This window comes from Dysidea avara, chromosome 10 (genome assembly GCF_963678975.1).
Source record: "Dysidea avara chromosome 10, odDysAvar1.4, whole genome shotgun sequence".
Lineage (NCBI taxonomy): Eukaryota > Metazoa > Porifera > Demospongiae > Dictyoceratida > Dysideidae > Dysidea > Dysidea avara.
In genome coordinates, this window is record NC_089281.1 from 16,532,317 (window position 1) to 16,557,497 (window position 25,181).

General features: G+C 39.7%; 1 protein-coding gene across 2 annotated transcripts in view; it reads left to right on the forward strand.

Moving 5' to 3' along the window:
- Positions 1 to 25,181, forward strand: part of LOC136237086 (uncharacterized) — a 186,013-nt gene that overhangs the window by 50,358 nt on the left and 110,474 nt on the right. The window contains exons 4-6 of one of the 2 annotated variants that reach the window (XM_066027363.1): positions 6,070 to 6,280; positions 7,166 to 7,354; positions 7,402 to 7,485. In XM_066027363.1, coding sequence (XP_065883435.1) covers positions 6,070 to 6,280; positions 7,166 to 7,354; positions 7,402 to 7,485 — 484 coding nt within the window. Of the gene's footprint in view, positions 1 to 6,069; positions 6,281 to 7,165; positions 7,355 to 7,401; positions 7,486 to 23,934; positions 24,019 to 25,181 lie in introns of those variants that run through there. The other variant, XM_066027364.1, reaches the window with a different exon arrangement.

The following is a 25,181-nucleotide window of genomic DNA, read 5'->3' on the forward strand; positions in this document are numbered from 1 at the left end:
CAGTTATTTGTGCCAGTGTCTCATCTACTCCAGGTAGAGGATGTGTTTCTCTGAGAACACTTTCATTGAGAGGTTACAAGTCAACACAAATTATGACATCACCAGACTTCTTGGGAACCACCACCATTCCAGCACACCAAAGGGTTGGTTTGTCCACCTTGGATATCACACCAAGCTTCTCCATGCTTTCCAATTCCTGTTTGACTTCTCCCTGAGTGCTATTGGAACATTTCTTGAGTGTAGAGAGCATAAGGCTTAGCATCGGTTTCAACTCAATCTGGTAATCTCCTTTGAGAGTGCCCAAGCCTTGGAATAATTTAGGAAAGCTCTGCTGAACATTTCCTGTTTGTATGCTATCGACCTTAATCAGTAGTTGTAAGGCTGTGATTGCTGGTAGTCCCAATAAATTGTTTTTCAAGTCCTTTATCACGTAGATTGGCTGTTGACAGGATCTCCCGTTGTAAGTGAGTTGTATGGTTGCTTGGCCCAATACTTTTAGACATTGATTGTTTGGTCCACACAGAACTTTAGCTGTCTGCAATAGCTGAATGTTTGTGAGGGTTTTGAATGTCTTCATTGATACTGCAGTAGCCTCAGCTCAAGTATCCAGTTTGAATACTATTTCTTGGCCATTTACTCTGATTGGAGCAGTCCAAGAAGTACCTTTTGTCTCACTTATACTGTCTAGAAAGCCATTGTCCTCTGGTGTCTCTTCAGAAAGGTTAGCAACTGTTTTGCTGTGACAAACTGAGCTGTAATGACCTTTTTTCTTGCATTTATGACACACCACTTCCCTGGCTGGGCAGGATTGTTTTGGGTGAGGCCCTTTTCCACAGTAGGAGCACTCTTGACCACTTTTGACGGGCTGAGGAAGGCACAACCCTCGACTATTTGCAGGTCACTTGAGTGGCTTCCATGATGTAAAGCTTGGACGGGAGTTCCCCCATCTGGTTTGCTCAGGATTGCCTGTTGTCCTCGTACAGCTTCCTGTTGCCGAACCAGTCGTTTTGCCTTTTCAAGGGTAAGTTCTGAGTCCATCTGCAGCTTTGCTGAGAGTGAGGAGTCACAAATACCCACGACAATTCGGTCACGAATAAGCTGTTCTTTGAAGCCGCCAAATTCACAGTCTGCTGCTAGGCTGTAGAAGGAGGTAATGAACTGTTCTGCAGTTTCTGTTTCTCCTTGAGAGCGTTGGTTGAACCGGGCTCTTTTGAAGACTTCTTCCGGGCTCTTTTGAAGACTTCTTCCAGACTTTGAAGAACTCATCAAATTTCTGGATGACGTCTGCATATTTCTTCCCGTTTTCAGGGGTAATGTTCGTTGAAGTCAGCACATCATCGGCTTCTTCCCCAAGACAGTAAAGCAGAGTGCTCACTTGGCATTCATCATCTTCTTTGTCAAGACCTGAAGCTACTCGGTACTGTTCGAAGCGTCTCTTCCACTTCAGCCACTCATCAGGTGAGTTAAACGTGAATGAGGCAGGAGTCACTGCTGGGTATGCCATTTGACCATGTCCCTCAGCTTCTGACACCATGCAGCATCATGGAATATATAGTTAACAGTCTTTATTAGTGATATAACAATGGCGATGAATACAGGGTACAATGCAACTCAATTTATACTACAGCATGAATACATATAGATAAACTTGTTTACAAAAGTGTTAGTAAGCATATTACAAAAACAACTGTGTTTACCTATTACAAGATTGCCATAAAATAATGTGTTAATACATGTGTAAATTACAACCCAATTATGCATACACAGTAAACAGTGCATGTTGCAGGCTTCTATCTAATTAGTGTGTGCATTATGTCACACCACATTCCTCTGTCGACAGTGTATGCTGCCAGGTGGCCTTTGCTGGACCTTCTACAAACCATGAGAACCAGTTGGCATGTGTCTCACTACTCCAAGTGAAGTCATCAGTTGCCTCTTCAAAGTCAGCTAGCCATAGACCAAAATCTTCATCACATTTTCTGCCACTGGACTTGCCCACTCTTGAGCAAATTTCCTTAAATCCCAATGGTTGAACTAAATGTCGTAGATTTCTTGAAGGTGTTCTCAGGCCTTGGCTGGTATTACTGTCTTCAGACTCACTGGAGTGCTCGTCAGACCTTATGCCCGACGTTAACTGTAATGTCGAATTTGGTTCATTACTCTGTGTAACAGATGCCCTCTCACCCACGTGAACCACTGAGTGCTGCTGCACAGGTGACGTCTTGCCTCTATGCATTACAGCTTCCCACTGTCGGGTTAACCTTTGTTTGTCTTCTAACAAACTATCTATAATATGTTGCTGTTCCTCGAACAAGCGTTCGCTGGCTGGCTGCAGCACGCGCACTCTAACTCTAATTTGAACAGCCGCTTCCCCAAAGAGCCTTTATTTGTACAGGCTCTGCACACATGCACTATACTCTTACTACTACATATAGTAATACTGTGGTATAGATCCTCGGTGAATCTGTCTTCTTCTCGGACACAATACTGATGCTCCCATACCGTATGAAAGAAAACTTTGGCAAATTTGGCGAATCAGTAACAATTCACCAAAGTTTTTGACCTAAGATTATCTCGTGTGAGATCTCGTGAACAAACGCATGTGTACTAAATCTGATATGTTATGTCAATTCTAAAATATTTAAGCGTACTGACAGTAAGTTTCGTCCCTCTGCAAGTGTTTTACCAGATTCTACAGGGCCATTAAGCTCGTAAATTTTGACGGGAGTGATCGCTTTGGCAAACGAACAAGTTGCTGACATAATAAATACATCAGCCGATAGTAAGAAAGGCAGCAGAGGACCATATCAGAAACTAACGTCAGCTCAAAAACTGCTAGTTGCCCGGAAGGCTGCGGAATATGGGACAACAACTGCCATGAAGTTCTTTGCAAAGAAATATCCACAACTGTCGAAGCGGCTAAAAGAAACTAGTGTCCGTCGGCTAAAGAACTTGTATCAAGAGTATCTGCCAGTCCAGGGTGATGTTCCCAGTAAAAAAGAGTTTGAAGAATTTTCTTCAAAAAAAAATGGCCATCCCCTGAATATAGGAGAAGAACTGGATAAGCAAGTCAGAGAATATGTCACCTATATGAGATCTACTGGAACAGCTGTTAATACCACAGTAGTCATGTCATGTGCTGAAGGTATTCTGATGCATGAGGATGCAAGCTTGTTGTCAAGAGTAGATCTGAACGAAGGCTGGGCACAATATATACTTCACTGAATGGGTTTTGTTAAGCGCAAAGCAACTACAAAGGCTAAAGTCACTGTGGAAAATTTTTGCTGAATTGAAGTTTGATTATTTGCTGGAAATCAAGAATGTAATGATAATGGATGAAATTCCAGCAGAGCTAGTATGACCAAATAGGCTTAAATATTGTGCCAACCTCGGATTGGACTATGGAGGCTGAGTGCAGTAAAAGAGTTGAAGTCATTGGGAAAGATGATAAGAGACAGCTCACAGCAGTATTGGCTGGTGCACTTGACGGAGATTTCTTGCCTTCCCAGTTAATTTATCGAGGTACAACTCCATGCTGCTTGCCTAAATATGAATTTCCAAAAAAATGGCACATCACATACTCCGCTAACCACTGGTCTAATAAGGAGACAATGACAGAATATTTAGGCAATGTCCTGGTTTCATTTGTTGCAGAGAAAAGGGAGAGTCTCAATCTTTCTGAAGATTATCCAGCCTTAGTTGTTTTTGACAATTTTAAGGCTCAGTGCATCTCAGCCTTTCTCACACAATTGGATCACAACAACATCAACGTGGTGCTTGTTCCACCTAACTGTTTGCAGCCCTTTGATGTCAGTGTGAACAAGGCAGTGAAAAACCAACTTTGTGCTGAGTTTCAGCATTGGCATGCCCGCCAGGTATGCCAACAACAGCGAGAGGGACAAAGGAAACCTATCAACTTGAAAATGAGTGCCGTAAAGCCACTGAGTGCAAGTTGGATTGTGTCTGCATGTAGTTATGTAAAGAACAACCCAGAGATTATCATTAATGGTTTCAAGGGGTCTGGGATTGCTTCCTGCATCTAGTTGCTATGTACATTAATAGACTGACATGATTGTTATAAACTTTTTTCCAATTATTGCAACATTATTATTAATTTGTAAGAATACAATTAAAAGAATGAATAGAAATGTAGCAACAGCAAATGTTTACAAATTAAAGTGATTTTGTTATTAATGTTACTTGCAAGCGCATGGAAATGGCGTCATCTTTTGTTTTGTAAAACATTCCACTAAGTGAGACCTCATCTTTTGTTGCATGAATTTCAGTTTACTAGGGCATTAATTAAACACCAAGGCCACAGCGAATGCTATTGCAAACAACCCACAATCCTTTCCACCAATTTGTTTTTGACATCTGCTCATAATGATCCTTATATTTTCTATGTCACGTTGATACAGACCACGAACGATTGCCTCAGTTTCTTTGTCACAGTTAGTGAAAACAGAATCAAGCACTCTAACTTCACCTTCCTTACAGTTAATAGTAGAAATAGTTATCCAATGGTGTCTTGTTGAACAATGTACAATCTGAACGCTATCCTCAATTTCTGGAATTTTTCCTATGTACAATGTTGTACAGAGCCCATTAATCTTTGGATGTTTCTCCTTTAGTAATCGTTGAGCATAATTGATTTCGATATCTGAGAACTCTTCTCCCATGATGATTTTCTCAGCATCAAATATCTTTTGCTTTTTGGCTGGTGGCTCGTCAACACTACAACTTTCTGTAATATCTACACTCAGATCTGATAAACGGTCCTCAATCTTTAACATCGGAGCCGGAGAATCAATTGGAACATCACTGTCAACGGGTGTAGAGCTTGAAGACTGATCTTCACTTTGGTTACTCACCATTGGTACAACAACTTCGCTTGATGGCGTTGTAGTACCGGTACACTCGGAAGTACATGTTTGTAATGTAGATTCTAACTGTCTCCTCACCTTGCCTGCTTCATTTAAATTACTCGCAGTGAACTTCAAAATGGAAGATATTTCAATTCCACCTTGTGGCAAATCAGACGAGTATCTACAGGAACCACTTACGAAGCAGACAATACTACCACCACGCCTGATGAATATCAAACATGGCAGAAATTTTTCTTGGGATGTGCCCAACAGTTTTAATGTCTCCTTCGATGGTTTTCTTAATTGCCACAGCATGGGTGTCATAGCAATTACCAATCTCTCATTTGCAAATCCAACTTCCACCAATGCTTGGATTCTCCCAAATACTTTTATATTCATGATAGTCATGAATCATAGACTCCACAGAAAAATCCCACTGTTTCCATCTTCACAAAACAGAATCACACTTGCACCTGGGCACAAACGGCACACGCGGAGCTACGTTTTGAGCTTTAATTAGAATCACGAAGCTAATTACTGATTCCACAATTGTAAATTCGCAAAACTTTTTGATCGCCAATGTTTTCTTCCGTACAGTATCTCACACATTTCGCACAGAAGTGCTTTATCATCATTCTTGACAAGCTGAACAACTTACATAAGGTCTTTTGTAGTTGGGGAGCTTTCTAGAGTGGTGTTTAAATGGGTGTTGTATTAGCAAAAAAAAACATAGACGATCAACTGTGGTTCACAATAGTCCTATTGTGTGTGCATCAACAAGTTCAAAGTGTTAGTAATTACAAAGGCTTCATTGCAAATGTAGATAGCTACAAAGACTGTATTACAAAACTAATGTTGTACTGTTACACAGTAAAGAAAAAAAGACATGGAAAAAAGAAGCACCAAAACTGACTACATGCCAGATTTGGGGCTTGTAATTACAAAAAGAAGTGATACGTATGCCAAAACAGTCAAGCTGTTAAAAAAGGGTGTGACCCCTAAAGAAGTCAGGGTGAAATAAGTTGTGAAATCAAAAGTGGTGGCCAAGAAATGGGAATGAAGAGTGTTAGTCATCATCATTTCTTGGCCGCCACTTTTGATTTCACAACTTCCATGCTGACTTCTTTTGGGGGTTGTACCCTTTTCTACAGTACATGCAGCTTGGCTGTTTTGTTATAGAGTATATCTTACTTTGTTATCACAGGCTAGTCCCTCTGGACTGGATTATTTTATGGCCAAGGTGAATATTGATTATCTTCATTCACTCAAAGATGATACTGGTCATCCACTGGACATCACACCTATTGATCTTATGGACACAGTAGATATTCATGATAATAATGTGGCATATATCATAAAACACTCGGAGGCAGGACCAAGATGCATATCTGCTGGCATGATCATTAGTGTAATTGGTATGCTAATGTACTGTATTGTAGTTATCCCATGAATAAAGGAGGAAACATCACACAGTATGGTTGTATTGTATAGTAGGGATCATGAAGGTTTGGGCTTTTCTGTCCAAAATATCACATTAAAACCATACCATCCTGACACCTTGGCAGGGTATAACCAAACCCAAAAGTGCATTCAGTATGACTCTAAATGCTTCCAAAAGATTGTTATGAAATTTAATTTTTTTATTTAATGGAATTTTTTACTGACTAGCGTAACTCAATAACAGCTAAGGCTATGGGCTTGTTTTTTTTTCACTGTTTGATGTCACTTCATCCCGAGACGTGCCTTTTGGCATACTGCAGTATATACAATGCACACATCATGAACTTACTCCTTTGTGTCCCATTTCTTTATGCTGACAACCCAAGGTGTCGATAAATAAAGTTCAAGAAAAATGTAAGCAAGTCAGGTTTTTGCTCAGCATGTCACATATAATTCGATAGCCATCATTCTAAAGTACCAACAGCATTACAAAAGTTTGAGGAGACAATATAAAGCAAATATTGCTTCCTTCTAAAAGGATATTGCCAAAATTCTTGATTAATATTTTCTGTATTTCCAAGTGTTTGTAGTTACTCACTTCAGGGTTAGTAAAATACCATGGATTGAGATACTCTAAAAGGCTATATGTGTGCTTATCTAATGACCCGTGCAGACTACATTGTATTTTTGAAATGGTACTGTAACTATATCAAAGAAAATCTACTTTATAAAATCAATAGTGATCATCATTTTTGAAGTGTATGAGAAACTTTGTAAATGGTTATAACTTATTGTAAAAGCACTGCTGTACTAAAAATACTCTACAAATAAAGATTACTGATTTCTCTTATACATTACAGGTTCACTGTTGTTTTACTCTTGTCATACTGGTAACGGATCAGGTGGTAGTCCAGTGTTTGTGCAAGTAGACAATGCTGTAAAGCTAGTAGCAGTACACAAAGGTGTTGCAGGGAAATTTTCTGGTGTTAAAACAGGTAGCTTTATATTGTCCATACTTGATCATATAAATCATGGAAAAGTTGGAATCGGTAAGTTTCCAATGTTTAGTTACGTATCTTATTAGTTTTGTTTGCAGCGCCAACAGATGAACAGATTCGTTTGGTAGTCCCCAAAATACAATACAAGCAGAGAAAATACAAGATGCAGAAAGAACCAGAAGGTAAATGATAATAGTGGTACTTGGCAAAGTATAATGTATTTCTGTATGATGTTTATGTATATACCAAAATGTATATATTTGATAAGTAACCGCTTTATGCTTACCATATATTTCACACATTCCGCAGAATCCTCACCTAAACAGTTAACAACTTTCTATTAATATTACTCCTAGCTTTTGCTCTCCTCCACCACATGTGCCTAGACACAGGGTAGAATCTGGAGGACGTTATCATCCAGTCAATGATTGGATGGTGGTTTGGTAGGTGTACAAGAGGTTCCAGCCGTAGGGGGGTTATTGAATCAGGCAAGAAGGGGTAAACTGCCTACCCAGCAGGAAAGGAACATAATGCTTAGGTTCAAAACGGACTATTTTGGGGATTTATGTTTCATTTATATTAGAGGGCATGCAGCTGCCTAATTGAACCTCAACTGTACTGTCACATTCCGAGGAATGGACAATATATATATATACTAACCACAGAACATCTCTTGTTACTAGTAAGGAGCTCTGCATCAAGTGTTTTTGTCTCTGTAGAGCCTTCCTACTACCACATAGGAGAGGACAGAAGACAAGTACCCAAAACACAGTACTATACCAAGTAGAGGCTCCACACAACCACACTTGTAGTTACCTGCAACCTTCATGTCTTCCTACTACCATGTAGGAAAAGATGGGGATGAAGTACCCTGAGCACTGTACAAACACCCCAAGTAGGGCCACACATTAGCAACACTTATTCACTTTGGTGCCTTAAATTCCTACAGAATTATGAAACTGTCTTTGTTGCCAAACAAATCACCCTGTAGAGATTTCAATTACAAATAAGTCACCCTGTAGAGAGTTCAACTACAAACAAGTCACCATGTAGTGAGTTCATTTACAAATAAGTCACCCTGCAAAGAGTTCAACTACAAACAAGTCGCCCTGTAGTGAGTTCAGTTTAAAATAAGTCACCCTGGAGAGATTTCAGCTACAAACAAGTCACCCTGTAGAGAATTCAGTTACAAACAAATCACCCTGTAGAGAGTTCAATTACAAATAAGTCACCCTGTAAAGAATTCAACTACAAACAAGTCACCCTGTAGTGAGTTCAGTTACAAATAAGTCACCCCGAAGACAATTCAGCTACAAACAAGTCACTCTGGAGAGAGTTCAGCTACAAGCAAATCACCCTGTAGAGAGTTTAGTTACAAATAAGTCACCCTGTAGAGAGTTCAACTACAAACAGGTCACCCTATAGAGATACAAACAAATCACCCTGTAGAGAGTTCAGTTACAAATAAGTCACCCTGTAGAGAATTCAACTACAAACAAGTCACCCTGTAGAGAGTTCAACTACAAACAAGTCACCCTGGAGAGAGTTCAGCTACTGTACAAACAAATCACCCTGTAGAGAGTTCAGCTACAAATAAGTCACCCTGTAGAGAGTTCAACTACAAACAAGTTACCCTGTAATGAGTTCAGTTATCACCCTGGAGAGAGTTAAACTATGATCAAGTCACCCTGTAGTGAGTTCAGTTACAAATAAGTCACCCTGGAGAGAGTTCAGCTACAAACAAGTCACCCTGTGGAGAGCTCAGTTACAAATAAGTAACCCTGTAGAGAATTCAACTACGAACAAGTCACCCTGTAGTGAGTTCAGTTACAAATAAGTCACCCTGTAGAGAGTTCAGCTACAAACAAGTCACCCTGTAGAGAGTTCTGCAACAAGCAAGTCACCCTGTAGACTTCAGCTACAAACAAATTACCTTGTGGAGATTTCTGCTACAAATTAGTCTACCTGTAGGAGAGAGGACATGTGATAAGTTTCATACAGTATTAATTTTTGTGAAAAAAATGCATTATTATAAAAAGTGTCCATAGAATTTGGGTCTTGAAGCCTTCTCCTTTCTGCAGAAAAAGTCAAGTAAAAGAACTACAAAGGTGGCCACAGGCTGGCTTTGGAGTATACAAATACAAAAAGAAGTGATATCTATACAAAAACAGCCAAGCTGTGAAAAAAGGGTGTGGCCTTTTTTCAGAGTTGGCTGATTTTGTGTGTATATATATCTAATCCAGAACAGCCAAGCTGTAGAAAAACAGTGCGGCCCTCAAAAAGGCTATGGTGAAAAAAGATGTGAAATCCAAGGTGGCGGCCAAGAAATGGCTGTGATGGTAGGTTAATGGTAAAAATTTTAATAACGACAATTCAGGTGAATTTTTGTGCCGCTTGGTCTTGGCAAAAAATTCACCTAAATTGCCGTTATTAAAATTTTTACCATTAACCTACCATCACAGCCATTTCTTGGCCGCCACCTTGGATTTCACATCTTTTTTCACCATAGCCTTTTTGAGGGCCGCACTGTTTTTTTACAGCTTGGCTGTTTTGGATTAGATTTCATTTCTTTTTGTATTTGTATACCACAAATAGGCCGGCTTTGGGACTTTTTTAACCTGTCTTTTTTTTCTCTACCACAGGAAGAAGAAAAGATGAAGCAGATGTACTTTAAATATTTTTGATTTTATCAGTAAATGTACAAATTATATATATAATACATATATTTATTATAGAACTCTCCATGGTGGTTTCTTTGTAACTGATCACTCTACAAGGTGACTTCTTCTTGCTGCCCTCTCTACAGGGTGAATTGTTAGTAGCTGAACAATCTACAAGGTAACTTCTTCTAGCTGATCTCTCTACAGGGTGATTTGTTTGTAGCTGAACTATCTACAAGGTAATTTCTTTTAGCTGATCTCTCTACAGGGTGATTTGTTTGTAGCTGAATTCTGTGCAGGTGATTTGTTTGCAGCTGAGCTCTTTACAGAATGGTTTCTTTGTAGCTGAACTCTCTACAAGGTAACTTCTAACTGATCTTTCTACAGGGCAATTTGTTTGTGGCTGAATTTTCTACAGGGTGATTTCTTTTGAAGCTGAACTCTCTACATGGTGGTTTCTTTGTAACTGAACTCTCTACAAGGTAATTTCTTCTGGCTGATCTCTCTACAGGGTGATTTGTTTGTAGCTGAACTCTCTACAGGTGATTTCGTTGCAGCTGAACTCTCTACATGATGGTTTCTTTATAGCTGAACTCTCCACAAGGTAACTTCTTCTATCTGATCTCTCTACAGGGAGATTTGTTTGTAGCTTAACTCTCTACAAGTGATTTGTTTGCAGCTGAACTCTCTACATGATGGTTCTTTGTAGCTGAACTCTCTACAAGGTAACTTCTTCTAGCTGATCTTTCTACAGGGAGATTTGTTTGTAGCTGAACTCTCTACAGGTGATTTGTTTGCAGCTGAACTCTCTACATGATGGTTCTTTGTAGCTGAACTCTCTACAAGGTGACTTCTTCTAGCTGATCTTTCTACAGGGAGATTTGTTTGCAGCTGAACTCTCTACATGATGGTTTCTTTGTAACTAAACTCTCTACAAGGTGACTTCTTCTAGCTAATCTTTCTAGAGGGTGATTTGTTTGTAGCTGAATTCTCTACAAGGAAACTTCTTCTAGCTGATCTCTCTACAGGGAGATTTGTTTGTAGCTGAACTCTCTACAGGTGATTTGTTTGCAGCTGAACTCTCTACATGATTGCTTCTTTGTAGCTGAACTCTCTACAAGGTAATTTCTTTTAGCTGATGTCTCTACAAGGTCACTAGTTTGTAGCTGAACTCTCTACATGATGATTTCTTTGTAACTGAACTCTCTACAAGGTGACTCCTTCTAGCTGATCTTTCTACAGGGTGATTTGTTTGTAGCTGAACTCTCTACAAGGAAACTTCTTCTAACTGATCTCTCTACAGGGAGGTTTGTTTGTAGTTGAACTCTCTACAGGTGATTTGTTTGAAGCTGAACTCTCTACATGATGGTTTCTTTGTAATTGAACTTTCTACAAGGTGATTTCTTCTAGCTGATCTTTCTACAGGGAGATTTGTTTGTAGCTGAACTCTCTACAGGTGATTTGTTTGCAGCTGAACTCTCTACAAGGTAACTGATGTCTCTACAAGGTCACTAGTTTGTAGCTGAACTCTCTATATGGTGGTTTCTTTGTAACTGAACTCTCTACAAGGTGACTCCTTCTAGCTGATCTTTCTACAGGGTGATTTGTTTGTAGCTGAACTCTCTACAAGGAAACTTCTTCTAGCGGATCTCTCTACAGGGAGATTTGTTCGTAACTGAACTCTCTACAGGTGATTTGTTTGCAGCTGAACTCTCTACATGATGGTTTCTTTGTAGCTGAACTCTCTACAAGTTAATTTCCTTTAGCTGATGTCTCTACAAGGTCACTAGTTTGTAGCTGAACTCTCTACATGATGATTTCTTTGTAACTGAACTCTCTACAAGGTGACTCCTTCTAGCTGATCTTTCTACAGGGTGATTTGTTTGTAGCTGAACTCTCTACAAGGAAACTTCTTCTAACTGATCTCTCTACAGGGAGGTTTGTTTGTAGTTGAACTCTCTACAGGTGATTTGTTTGAAGCTGAACTCTCTACATGATGGTTTCTTTGTAATTGAACTTTCTACAAGGTGATTTCTTCTAGCTGATCTTTCTACAGGGAGATTTGTTTGTAGCTGAACTCTCTACAGGTGATTTGTTTGCAGCTGAACTCTCTACAAGGTAACTGATGTCTCTACAAGGTCACTAGTTTGTAGCTGAACTCTCTATATGGTGGTTTCTTTGTAACTGAACTCTCTACAAGGTGACTCCTTCTAGCTGATCTTTCTACAGGGTGATTTGTTTGTAGCTGAACTCTCTACAAGGAAACTTCTTCTAGCGGATCTCTCTACAGGGAGATTTGTTCGTAACTGAACTCTCTACAGGTGATTTGTTTGCAGCTGAACTCTCTACATGATGGTTTCTTTGTAGCTGAACTCTCTACAAGTTAATTTCCTTTAGCTGATGTCTCTACAAGGTCACTAGTTTGTAGCTGAACTCTCTACATGATGGTTTCTTTGTAACTGAACTCTCTACAAAGTGACTCCTTCTAGCTGATCTTTCTACAGGGTGATTTGTTTGTAGCTGAACTCTCTATAGGTGATTTGTTTGCAGCTGAACTCTCTACAATATGGTTTCTTTGTAGCTGAACTCTCCACAAGGTAACTTCTTCTAGCTGAGATCTCTCTACAGATTTGTTTGTAGCTGAACTCTCTACAAGGAAACTTCTTCTAGCTGATCTCTCTACAGGGAGATTTGTTTGTAGCTGAACTCTCTACAGGTGATTTGTTTGCAGCTGAACTCTCTACATGATGGTTTCTTTGTAGCTGAACTCTCTACAAGGTAACTTCTTCTAGCTGATCTTTCTACAGGGAGATTTGTTTGTAGCTGAACTCTCTACATGGTGGTTTCTTTGTAGCTGAACTCTCTACATGGTAATTTCTTTTAGCTGATGTCTCTACAAGGTCACTAGTTTGTAGCTGAATTCTCTACATGATGGTTTCTTTGTAACTGAACTCTCTACAAGGTGACTCCTTCTAGCTGATCTTTCTACAGGGTGATTTGTTTGTAGCAGAACTCTCTACAAGGAAACTTATTCTAGCTGATCTCTTTACAGGGAGATTTGTTTGTAGCTGAACTCTCTACAGGTGTTTTGTTTGCAGCTGAACTCTCTACATGATGGTTTCTTTGTAGCTGAACTCTCTACAAGGTAATTTCTTCTAGCTGATCTTTCTACAGGGTGAATTGTTTCTAGCTGATCTCTATACAGGTTACTTGTTTCTAGCTGATCTCTTGAATTCTCTTCAGGGTGACTGCTCTATTAGGATGACTGCTCTATTAGAGTATCTCGATCTCGCACTTACTGCTCCAAGTTGGATTTCGTGTTATAACTCCGTGGCTTTAAGTCTGATTCTTCTACACCATTGAAGAGCCTTTCTAAGATGATTACTCCTTCTATACAGTGATTTTCAAAGCATTCCCCCTAGTGGTTTATCTGGTAGGCGTGCCAAGTAGTCGTTTTTTATTAGCTAATCTCAATTGCATAATTGTTACACACTGTTGGTTTTTTCATTGTATCTTCCTGGTTTTTAGCTCGATTTCTTTCAAACCACAAAAGGTTTGAGGTTCAATAGTTAACCTATTCGTCCACCGATTTTCAGCTTCTTCCCATACGCAGTTTACCCTGTAGGCATGACAACATATTGGTGTTATTTTTTGTGAATAATCGATCATAACTCTTTTCCTGTTTATCGTATTCCAGCCAAAGTTGGTACAGAGATGTGCTGTTGTACCCCCCTTCTGTGAGCCAAATTTCAAGGCAATCGGATAACGCGTTCGCGTTTTATAGCAGTTTTTGTAAGTGTGCGAAAAGAGGAAGAAAAATAAGAAGAAAAAAAACGAAGAAACTAAGCCAATTTTTGAAGTCGCATATCTCGGGAACGCTTGAAGCGATTTTGCTCTAATTTGGAATGTGGAGTGCTGAAGGTAGAGGGAGTGTCCACAGCAAAAATCGTCTTGTTTCATCAAGGCAGCACAGAGCTACGGAGGTGCGAAAATTGCATTTTCTTTCTTCCTGTCAATATACTCACGGGTGTTACGCGCCGGCTTCTTGGGCCGCACGACACACTACCGTGTGTCTTGATATATATATCTAATCCAAAACAGCCAAGCTGTAAAAAAAGTGTGCGGCCCTCAGAAAGGCTATGGTGAAAAAAGATGTGAAATCCAAGGTGGCGGCCAAGAAATGGCTGTGATGGTAGGTTAGTGGTAAAAATTTTAATAATGACAATTCAGGTGAATTTTTGTGCCGCTTCACCTGAATTGTCGTTATTAAAATTTTTACCACTAACCTACCATCACAGCCATTTCTTGGCCGCCACCTTGGATTTCACATCTTTTTTCATCATAGCCTTTCTGAGGGCCGCACACTTTTTTTACAGCTTGGCTGTTTTGGATTAGATTTCATTTCTTTTTGTATTTGTATACCCCAAAGCCGGCCTATGGCCAGCTTTGGGACTTTTTTAACCTATGTTTTTTTCTTTACTACAGGAAGAAGAAAAGATGAAGTAGATGTACTTTAAATATTTTATCAGTAAATGTACAAATTATATATACTGTATAATACATATGTGACCGGATTTGCGAAAAGGGGTCCAATTTGCCAACTTTGACAATTGATAACTTCAGATTGGAAAGAGCTATTGCCTTGATATTTGGGCAGTGGTGAGCACCACTATAGCTGAATACATGGTGAAATGTTCAGGTTAATAATTATGTTACTTGAACACTGAGTTATGGTCTCCAACATTTACGGAATTGGATGTGTGTGGAAGACCCCTTTTCGCAAATCCGGTCACATATATTGATTACAGAAATCTCCATGGTGGTTTCTTTGTAACTGAACACTCTACAAGGTGACTTCTTCTAATTGCTCTCTCTACAGGGTGAATTGTTTGTAGCTGAACGATCTACAAGGTAACTTCTTCTAGCTGATCTCTCTACAGGTGATGTGTTTGTAGCTGAATTTTGTATAGGTGATTTGTTTGCAGCTGAGCTCTTTACAGAATGGTTTCTTTGTAGCTGAACTCTCTAAAAGGTAACTTCTTCTAACTGATCTTTCTACAGGGCAATTTGTTTCTGGCAGAATTTTCTACAGGGTGATTTCTTTGCAGCTGAACTCTCTACATGGTGGTTTCTTTGTAGCTGAACTCTCTACAAGGTAATTTCTTCTAGCTGATCTCTCTACAGGGAGATTTGTTTGTAGCTGAACTATCTACAAGGTAACTTCTTATAGCTGATCTCTACAGGGTGATTTGTTCGTAGTTGAATTCTGTACAGGTGATTTGTTTGCAGCTGAGCTCTTTACAAAATGGTTTCTTTGTAGCTGAACTTTCTCCAAGGTAAGTTCTTCTAACTGATCTTTCTACAGGGTGATTTGTTTGTAGCTGAACTATCTACAAGGTAATTTCTTCTAGCTGATCTCTCTACAGGGCGATTTGTTTGTAGCTGAATTCTGTACAAGTGATTTGTTTGCAGCTGAGCTCTTTACAGAATAGTTTCTTTGTAGCTGAACTCTCTACAGGGTGATTTGTTTGTAGCTGAAATCCCTACAAGGTAACTTCTTCTAGCTGATCTCTCTACAGGGTGATTTGTTTGTAGCTGAACTCTCTACAGGTGATTTGTTTGTAGCTGAACTCTACAAGGTGATACTTCTAGGTGATTTCTCTACAGGATTCCTTGTTTCTAACTGAACTCTCAACAGGGTGATCTGTTCATAGCTGAACTTTCTACTGGGTGATTTGTTTGCAGCTGAACTCTCTAAATGGTGGTTTCTTTGTAGCTGAACTCTCTACAATGTGACTTCTTCTAGCTGAACTCTCTACAAGGTGACTTGTTTCTAGCTGATCTCTCTACAGGGTGACTTGTTTCTAGCTGAACTCTCTACAGGTGATTTGTTTGTAGCTGAACTCTCTACATGGTGGTTTCGTTGTAGCTGAACTCTCTACAAGGTAACTTCTTCTAGCTGATCTTTTTCACTGCATATTTGTTTGTAGCTGAGTTCTCTACAGGGTGATTTGTTTGCAGCTGAACTCTCTACATGGGAGTTTCATTGTAGCTGAACTCTCTACAATGTGACTTCTTCTAGCTGAACTCTCTACAGGGTGACTTGTTTCTAGCTGAACTCTCTACAGGTGATTTGTTTGCAGCTGAACTCTCTACATGGTGGTTTCTTTGTAGCTGAACTCTCTACAAGATAACTTCTTCTAGCCGATCTTTCTACAAGGTGATTGAGTTTTTTGCAGCTGAACTCTTTACATGGTGGTTGCTTTGTAGCTGAACTCTCTAAAAGGTGACTTCTTCTAGCTGAACTCTCTACAGGATGATTTGTTTGCAGCTGGATTCTCTACGTGGTAGTTTCTTTGTAGCTGAACTCTCTACAATGTGACTTCTTCTAGCTGAACTCTCTACAGGGTGACTTGTTTCTAGCTGATCTCTCTACAGGGTGACTTGTTTCTAGCTGAATTCTCTACAGGTGATTTGTTTGCAGCTGAACTCTCTACATGGTGGTTTCTTTGTAGCTGAACTCTCTACAAGGTAACTTCTTCTAGCTGATCTTTCTACAGGGTGATTTGTTTGTAGCTGAATTCTCTACAGGGTGATTTATTTGCAGCTTAACTCTCTACAAGGTGACTTCTTCTAGCTGAACTCTCTACAGAGTGATTGATTTTTTTTGCAGCTGAACTCTCTACATGGTGGTTTCTTTGTAACTTAACTCTCTACAGGGTGATTTGTTTGTAGCTGAACTCTCTACAGGGTGATCTGTTCATAGCTGAACTCCCTATAAAGTAACTTCTTCTAGCTAATCTTTCTACAGGGCGATTTGTTTGTAGCTGAGTTCTCTACAGGGTGATTTGTTTGCAGCTGAACTCTACATGGTAGCTTCTTTGTAGCTCTACAATGTTACTTCTTCTAGCTGAACTCTCTACAAGGTGACTTGTTTCTAGCTGATCTCTCTACAGGGTGACTTGTTTCTAGCTGAACTCTCTACAGGTGATTTGTTTGCAGCTGAACTCTCTACATGATTGTTTCTTTGTAGCTGAACTCTCTACAAGGTAATTTCTTCTAGCTGATCTCTCTACAGGCCGATTTGTTTGTAGCTGAACTCTCTACATGATGGTTTCTTTGTAGCTGAACTCTCTACAAGGTGATTTCTTCTATAGCTGATCTTTCTACAGGGTGATTTGTTTGTAGTTAAACTCTCTACACGATAGATTCTTTGTAGCTGAACTCTCTACAAGGTGATTTCTTCTATAGCTGATCTTTCTACAGGGTGATTTGTTTGTACCTGAACTATCTACATGATGGTTTCTTTGTAGCTGAACTCTCTACAAGGTAACTTCTTCTAGCTGATCTCTCTACAGGACAATTTGTTTGTACCTGAACTCTCACATGATTGTTTCTTTAAAGCTGAACTCTCTACGAGGTGATTTCTTCTAGCTGATCTTTCTACAGGGTGATTTGTTTGTAGCAGAACTCTCTACAAGGAAACTTCTTCTAGCTGATCTCTCTACAGGGAGATTTGTTTGTAGCTGAACTCTCTATACATGATTTGTTTGCGGCTGAATTCTCTACATGATGGTTTCTTTGTAGCTGAACTCTCTACAAGGTAACTTCTTCTAGCTGATCTCTTTACAGGGTGAATTGTTTGTAGCAGAACGATCTACAAGGTAACTTCTTCTTACTTATCTCTCTACAGGGTGATTTGTTTGTAGCTGAACTTTTTACAAGGAAACCTCTTTTAACTGAGCTCTGTACAGGGTGAATTGTTTGTAGCTGAACTATCTACAAGGTAACTTCTTCTAGCTGATCTCTCTACAGGATGATTTGTTTGTAGCTGAACTATCTACAAGGTAACTTCTTCTAGCTGATCTCTCTACAGGGTGATTTGTTTGTAGCTGAATTCTGTATAGGTGATTTGTTTGCAGCTGAGCTCTTTACAGAATGGTTTCTTTGTAGCTGAACTCTCTACAAGGTAACTTCTTCTAGCTGATGTATCTACAGGGTCACTAGTTTGTAGCTGAATTCTCTACATGGTGGTTTCTTTGTAACTGAACTATCTACAAGGTGACATCTTCTAGCTGATCTTTCAACAGGGTGATTTGTTTGTATTTGAACTCTCTACAAGAAATCTTCTTCTAACTGATGTTTTAACAGGGTGAATTGTTTGTAGCTGAACTCTCTACAGGGTGATTTGTTTGTAGCTGATCTCTATACAGGTTACTTATTTCTAACTGATCTCTTTAATTCTGTTCAGGGTGACTGCTCTATTAGGATGACTGCTCTATTAGAGTATCTCGATCTCGCACTTGCTACACCAAGTTGGATTTCGTGTTATAACTCCGTGGATTTAAGTCTGATTCTTCTACACCATTGAAGAGCCTTTCTAAGATGATAACTCCATCTGTACAGCGATTTTGAAAGCATTACCCCAAGCGGTTTACCTGGTAGGCGTGGCAAGCATAATAATAATAATAAAATAAAAATATTAAAAATTAGCTAATCTCGATTGCGTAATTGTTACACACTGTTGATTTTTTCGCTGTATCTTCGTGGTTTTTAGCTCGATTTCTTTCAAACCACAAAAGGTTTGAGGTTCAATAGTTAACCTATTCACCCACCGATTTTCAGCTTCTTCCCATACGCGGTTTACCCTGTAGGCGTGACAACATATTGGTGTTATTTTTCGTGCATAATCGCTCATAACTCTTTGTCTGTTTATGGTATTCCAGCCAAAGTTGGTACCGAGATGCGCCTTTATACCCCCCTTCTGTGTGCCAAATTTCAAGGCAATCGGATAACGCGTTCGAGTTTTATAGCAGTTTTTGTAAGTGTGCGACAAGAAAAAGAAAAATAAGAAGAAGAAGAAGAAGAAGAAAAAAAAAACGAAGAAACTCAGCCAATTTTTGAAGTCGCATATCTCGGGAACGCGCAAAGCGATTTCGCTCAAATTTGGAATGTAGAGTGCTGCAGTTGGGGGGCATGTCCACAGCAAAAATCGTCTTGTTTCATCAAGGAAGCACAGAGCTACGGAGGTGCGAAAATTGCGTTTTCTTTCTTCCTGTCAATATACTCACGGGTGTTACGCGCCGGCTTCTTGGGCCGCACGACACACTACCGTGTGTCTTGATATATATATATATATATATATATATATATATATTAAGGCTCAAATGATTATCCGAATATTTGGATCAATATTCGATTGCTTTGTAGCCGAATAATACAATTAACAAACGATTATTCGCACATGATCATTTATATGGTGACACGCGATTAGCTGTCAGTGATTAACGAAGTGGAAGACGATGTTAAGGGTGCCCTGTACAGTTCGTACAAGGCTTCCCAAGACATACCGTATAACGGGTTATTTTCGAAGAAGTTTAATTTTCGAATGATTCGAAGAACACAGCTCTACGAAAATTTAACTCTTCGAATATAACTATGTGGTTGAATACCACAATCGATTTCGATCTTTACGTGATACCTCGTGCAGTCGGAGAGAGAGTGATAAGCATTTGATACGTCATGGCTTTGCATCGCTATTTTAAACCTATCTCCAGTAAGCTACCAGATCCCAATGGCCCTTTGTCAAAAGAAATGCCATCAGCGGCGATCAGGGAGGCGAACAAAAACGTGGAGAAGACTAGGGCTACCGAAGCACAGAATAGTGAAAAGCCCAGCAGAGGACAATATAGTAGATTTACACCTACACAGGCAGCTCAGGTCGCAAAGTATGCCGTTCAGCATGGCAACCAAGCGACTATAAGTCGATATAGCGAAGAATTTCGCGTCATGAGGATAAAGGATAGTACACTAAGTACCTGGAAGTCTAAATATTACGATGCAATTAAGGAGTTCCAGAAAGAAGGGAAGTACACTGAATCGGGTGAGATTGTTGTGACCAGTTTACCCAGCAAGAAACGAGGAAGACCACTGCTACTTGGAAACAAGCTTGACAAGCAAGTTCAGAGTTATGTTCGTGCTACACGTGACGGAAAAGGAGCTGTTACCACCACAGTAGTTTTGGCAGCGGGAGAAGCTATATTAAAGCATTGCAATAAAAAGCTATCCCATGATAATGGAGGACCGATTAAGCTCACAAGACATTGGGCTAAATCTTTGCTTGATCGAATGGATTACATAAAGCGAAAAGCCACTACTACTGCAAAAATAGTCCCATTACATTTTGATGAACTCAAAGAGCATTTCCTGTTAGATATAAAGGTTGTGATAGAAATGATGAAAATTCCTGGTGAACTTGTGTTTAACTGGGATCACACTGGGATCAACATTGTCCCTGGATCACAATGGACTATGGAGCCAAAGGGGTCAAAGAGGGTGGAATTAGCTGGTCTCAATGATAAACGCCAAATAATGGCAGTATTTTGTGCTTCATTAGCTGGTGAATTTTTACCAGTCCAGTTGATTTACCAGGGCAAGACAACAGCCTGTTTGCCAAGGTTTGTGTTCCCAGACAATTGGGACGTCACATTTACTCCCAACCATTGGAAAAATGAAAACAAGATGAAGGAGTACATAAACAACATTATTGTTCCATACGTTCAAAGAAAAAGGAAGGATCTCAAGCTTGCACCAAACTATCCAGCTCTGGCTATTTATGATGAGTTCAAAGGCCAGCTTACCCCTGCTATATTTTCCTAGTTGGATTCTCATCACATCTTTGTGGTTGTAAAGTTCCCCCAAACTGTACTGACCGTCTTCAACCTATGGACTTGTCAGTGAACAAAGCTGTGAAGGAATTCTTAAGAAAGAAATTTCAACAGTGGTACTCCAGTGAGGTTGAAAGTCTCTGCCACAAAAATGGAAAATTTACTCCTGTGGATTTACATATGAGCAAACTGAAACCAGCCGGAGCAAATTGGCTTGTGGAAGCACACCGTTACCTTCAGAATAATCCTTCATTGGCAAAGAATGGATTTCGTGCAGTAGGAATTACGAGTGCCCTAGAACTGTGATTAATTATGTTTTATTGCTGAATGCTTAATTATCATGATCATGATGTACATTATATACTGCAATAATCATTGTTACAATTTACTTAGCTAAATACGGTTAAGAGTGCTGCACAAATGGAAATGGTAAACAAGCACCCTTTTCAAAACACTGGACCAAGTGGTGACTCATCACCCCTTGGTTAAAAGGAGCAACAAGTTCCTGTTTAAAACAAATGGCTGTTGCAAATGCAATAGCAAAGACTCCACAGTCTGTAACTCCATGCTGCTTTTGTATTTGGATAATTTCTGGCATTGCTGTTGATCCAAACAGACTACGTATGACTGCCAGTGTTCCAGCATCAATGTCATCATACAATGAATCATACACCATTACCCTACTTGAGCTTTCGTTACGGACAGTAGAGGCAAGGATCCAGTGATTGCCACGACAATGTATCACCTGTAGTTGTGATTTCTCTCCATCCACCTGTTTCTTTGCTTGGAGCAGCGTGTTTTGGAGTCCGTTAATATTAGGAAATTGTTTTTTAAGCAACTTTTGAGCAAAGCTCATGATGGCATCATTCAATGGGTTCCCGTGTAATATTGTGTTCTTGTGAGAGTCGAGTAAAGTCGTACGACCAGTTTTAACCCACTGTGAATCGACATCTTTCTTTTCAGCAACCATTAAACTAAACTGGGAACCACTACTACATTCTTGGCCCACCATCATTACTTCGTCGGATTTCGGCTGATTGATGCTTGGTATTGGTATATCAGCTGCTTCCACGGGCTCTAGCTTGATCTTCTTCAGTGGCATTTCAGAATCACCCTTCTTTATAGCAAGATCTAACAGTTTTCGTGTGGTCTTCATAAGTTCTTGATCCGAACAGGAAAATCTCAGCTTGCACGGAATGTGTAAGCCGCCTTGCGGTAGGTCCAACAAATACTGCCTACTACCAGTAACCTCGCACCTTATTGTCCCTGACAAAAGAAATATTGAACAGATGGAGGAGATTTCTCTCCGTACGTGGCCAACAACTTGACTTTCTTTAATAACGGCAACGGCAAATCGATCGTGAATATTAGCTATTTCACGTTGACAAAATAGCATTTCTCCTAGTGGAGCGGTCCATATGTCTTTATAAACATGATATCCTCTAATCACTGAATCGATTTCGATCATACCGCTACACGTGGTCGCCATCTTCACTTGATTGGACACGTCAATAACGAAATTATATTTAGTGGCGCTATGCAAGATGATCGAGCATTCGAAAATAAAACCTTCGAAATTTATTTTACCAGCTGCTTTTCGAAAATTTCCCCTTCGAAATATATCCGTTATACGGTAGTCTGTTATACACTAAAAGAAATATTATGGTCACTTAATTAGTCTGTGACATGTTGACATATTTTAGTACCTGTAAATTAGGTATCCCATAGTAACAAGCACACACATCTTGCTATTTTACACCCTCTCACTTAAATTAGAACTATTCCGTCAATTTTAATCCAATAGACATGAAATTTTCACACAAACTACTTTTAGTAATTTTGCCAAAGAAGAGCGTTTGCCATTTTGAAATAGCAAGTTCAGATGATGAATAACGTGGAAGTAAAGAAAAGGATTTCTGGGAGTGTCAACCCGAAAGATAAATATGTGATGATTGAGAAGCTGAAAGACAAAAATAAAAACACACAATGGTTTGTGCTGTTTAGCATAGTGTATCATAATAGTATCAAGGCTCTTGTATGTAAACTGTAGGACTAGTTCTATAGTATAAAGGGGAAAACTGTAACTCATGTTCTAAAGCAAATTTAGCAGTTGGGTTTGGACTAAACTGTGTACTAGTGTTAGCTTATTTCCAGTAAAGAAGTACAGAACATTTGCTAAAACCATTTGTAAGTTATAGAACAAACAAAATTTCGTGGGAGCCATATAAGCGGACTAAACAGAGCACCCTTAATGAAAATAACAAAAAGGAAAGGACTATGGTGATAAAGGGAAGAGTAGTAATAGAATTAGGCAGCCACTAATTGGTGAAGCTGTACAGTGAATCGCCTTAAGCACAAGACTTCGTACAGATTTGTGGCTTACTTCAGGTACTTCTACTTTGTTAGAATCACTTTCTATCACAGTATCGCTGTGATAATCCTTTCAGATAGGGAATTATGGCATCTCTTTCTTAGTAAAGTTATTCATACGAAGCCACAAAGCTGTTTGTGGTTATTTGTAGGCTTCTTGGTAGAGGCCACCTTAATTACTGAATTGTAATGAAACCTTACACCGATTATACGACTAATTTCGTTAGAGTGAGCGAATATTCGAATACAGTAAACCACTATAATATATGCACGCATACCTGTTTATGCATCAAGCAAGACTCCAGGTGGCAGATTTCTCTGCACGGTGCTTATCGATTAGAGATATTAAACGCCTGCTCCTATCCGAGGGTCTGGGGACTATACAATAGAAAAGTTCTGTGCTTGGGTAGGTGAGCCGTTGATTCACTTTCATAAGAAGCGTGCCATAATAGCCACAGATGGATCCCTATGGCTTCAGACTCGTCAACCCACTGCTTTTTTTTTTACCGTAAACGGTTTGTAATGATCAAGTAGTTATTCCTAGTCACTCCTCTTATAAAAGTGGTCAAGGGACAATCAACGCTCACCTACCCAAGCACAGAACTTTTCTATTATAGAGTCCCCAGACCCTCGGATAGGAGCAAGCGTTTAATATCTCTATCTAATCGATTATCGCCGTGTAGAGAAATCTGCCACCTGGAGTCTTGCTTGATGCATAAACAGGTACTGCGTGCATATTATAGTGTAACTGTGCATAATATTGTGATTGTCCTCCACTATACTGTAGGCTGATTTCGTTTCGTTTCCCATTTCGATTCCGGTTTTTATAACTATCCTACTTTTTGCGCGTCGACAAATTTAAAGCGGAAGTCACGTGTAGTAATTGTAGTTTGAAGTTCAAAAATAAATCGATTTGATTGGTCGAAATCCTATGCACGTGCTTTCGCTTGTTTTTGTTGTCGCGCAAGAACTATTAAAAGCTGTGTACAGTGTTAGATCGATACGATGGCCGCCAGTGGTGAGTATTATGGACAGAGTAGATATATCTTTAGATTCGTTAAATGTATATATGCTGTAATTTCTAGTATCACGATCTAAATGTTATCGGCGGCTTGTACGTTGCAGTGGGCGGAACCCCGGCTGGGTGGCTCCACTCAGCGGTGAGGCGTTATAGAGCTTATCCAGGGGGAGTGGTAATTACGACTACGCGCCGGGGCGCAAAATAATTCTATTGGCAGCCGCCATTTTGAGTGGAGAAGGCGTAAAATGCAGAGGAGGGCGGTCACGCTTTAAGCGCTGCTAAAACGTATTGTACAAATGGTTCCTTTATAACGTGCTGAAGAACACTAAGCTAACAACAGGAGTTACCACGTAATGTTTATTGCTGCTTCGTATCGTATGCGAAGGACTGAGGAAATTACGCATGATATACATGACATTGTCAATATCGCCATAAACCAAAGGGTTTTTGAAAAACCAAACGTACCATCCTAAAACTTACACTAACCCAATTCGATTATCCAGTAAACCCCATTCAACCCCACCGTTTGCTAGATTTGTACTGGGTCTATTGAGGCTCACGTGAAATACCAAGTTCAACTATGCAATTAAAGAAATAATTTTAAGTAGCGCTTAAAGCGTGACCGCCCTCTGCGTAAAATGAGTGGAACGTTCTCAAAGTACTACCGTAGGCGGGGAAAGTTACGCGTGGGAAAAGTTTCACGAATTGCACTCTACTTTGTATACTGGCGTAAAAGTTTCACGATAGCTACTGCAATCGCGAAATTCGCGAAACTTTTCCCCACGTAACTTTCCCCGCCTACGGTATTCTGAGCTGGAAAGTGACACGAGGGAGAGATGTGATGAAAAGCTAAGACTGTTAAAAGCTTCAGAAGACCCCTACTATCTGTTTGAACATAGAAGTTGGTTATCAGAAAGAAGATAACGTGTCTTGTGCATGTTGAATGATTCGAGTCGCCTGAGGGAGAAGCCTGACATATTTTTTTTTGCATTACTTGCGTTACGATATAATTTACAATTATTGGATTCTGAACCCCTAGCTATTGTACTAAAGGGTTACAAAAGCTTGGATGGCTATAATTCTTTTGCTAACGGTTGGGTGAGTGACCAAGGCAGCACGCAGGAGCTACTAGACACAGTATTCATTTGTTTGCCTCGCTT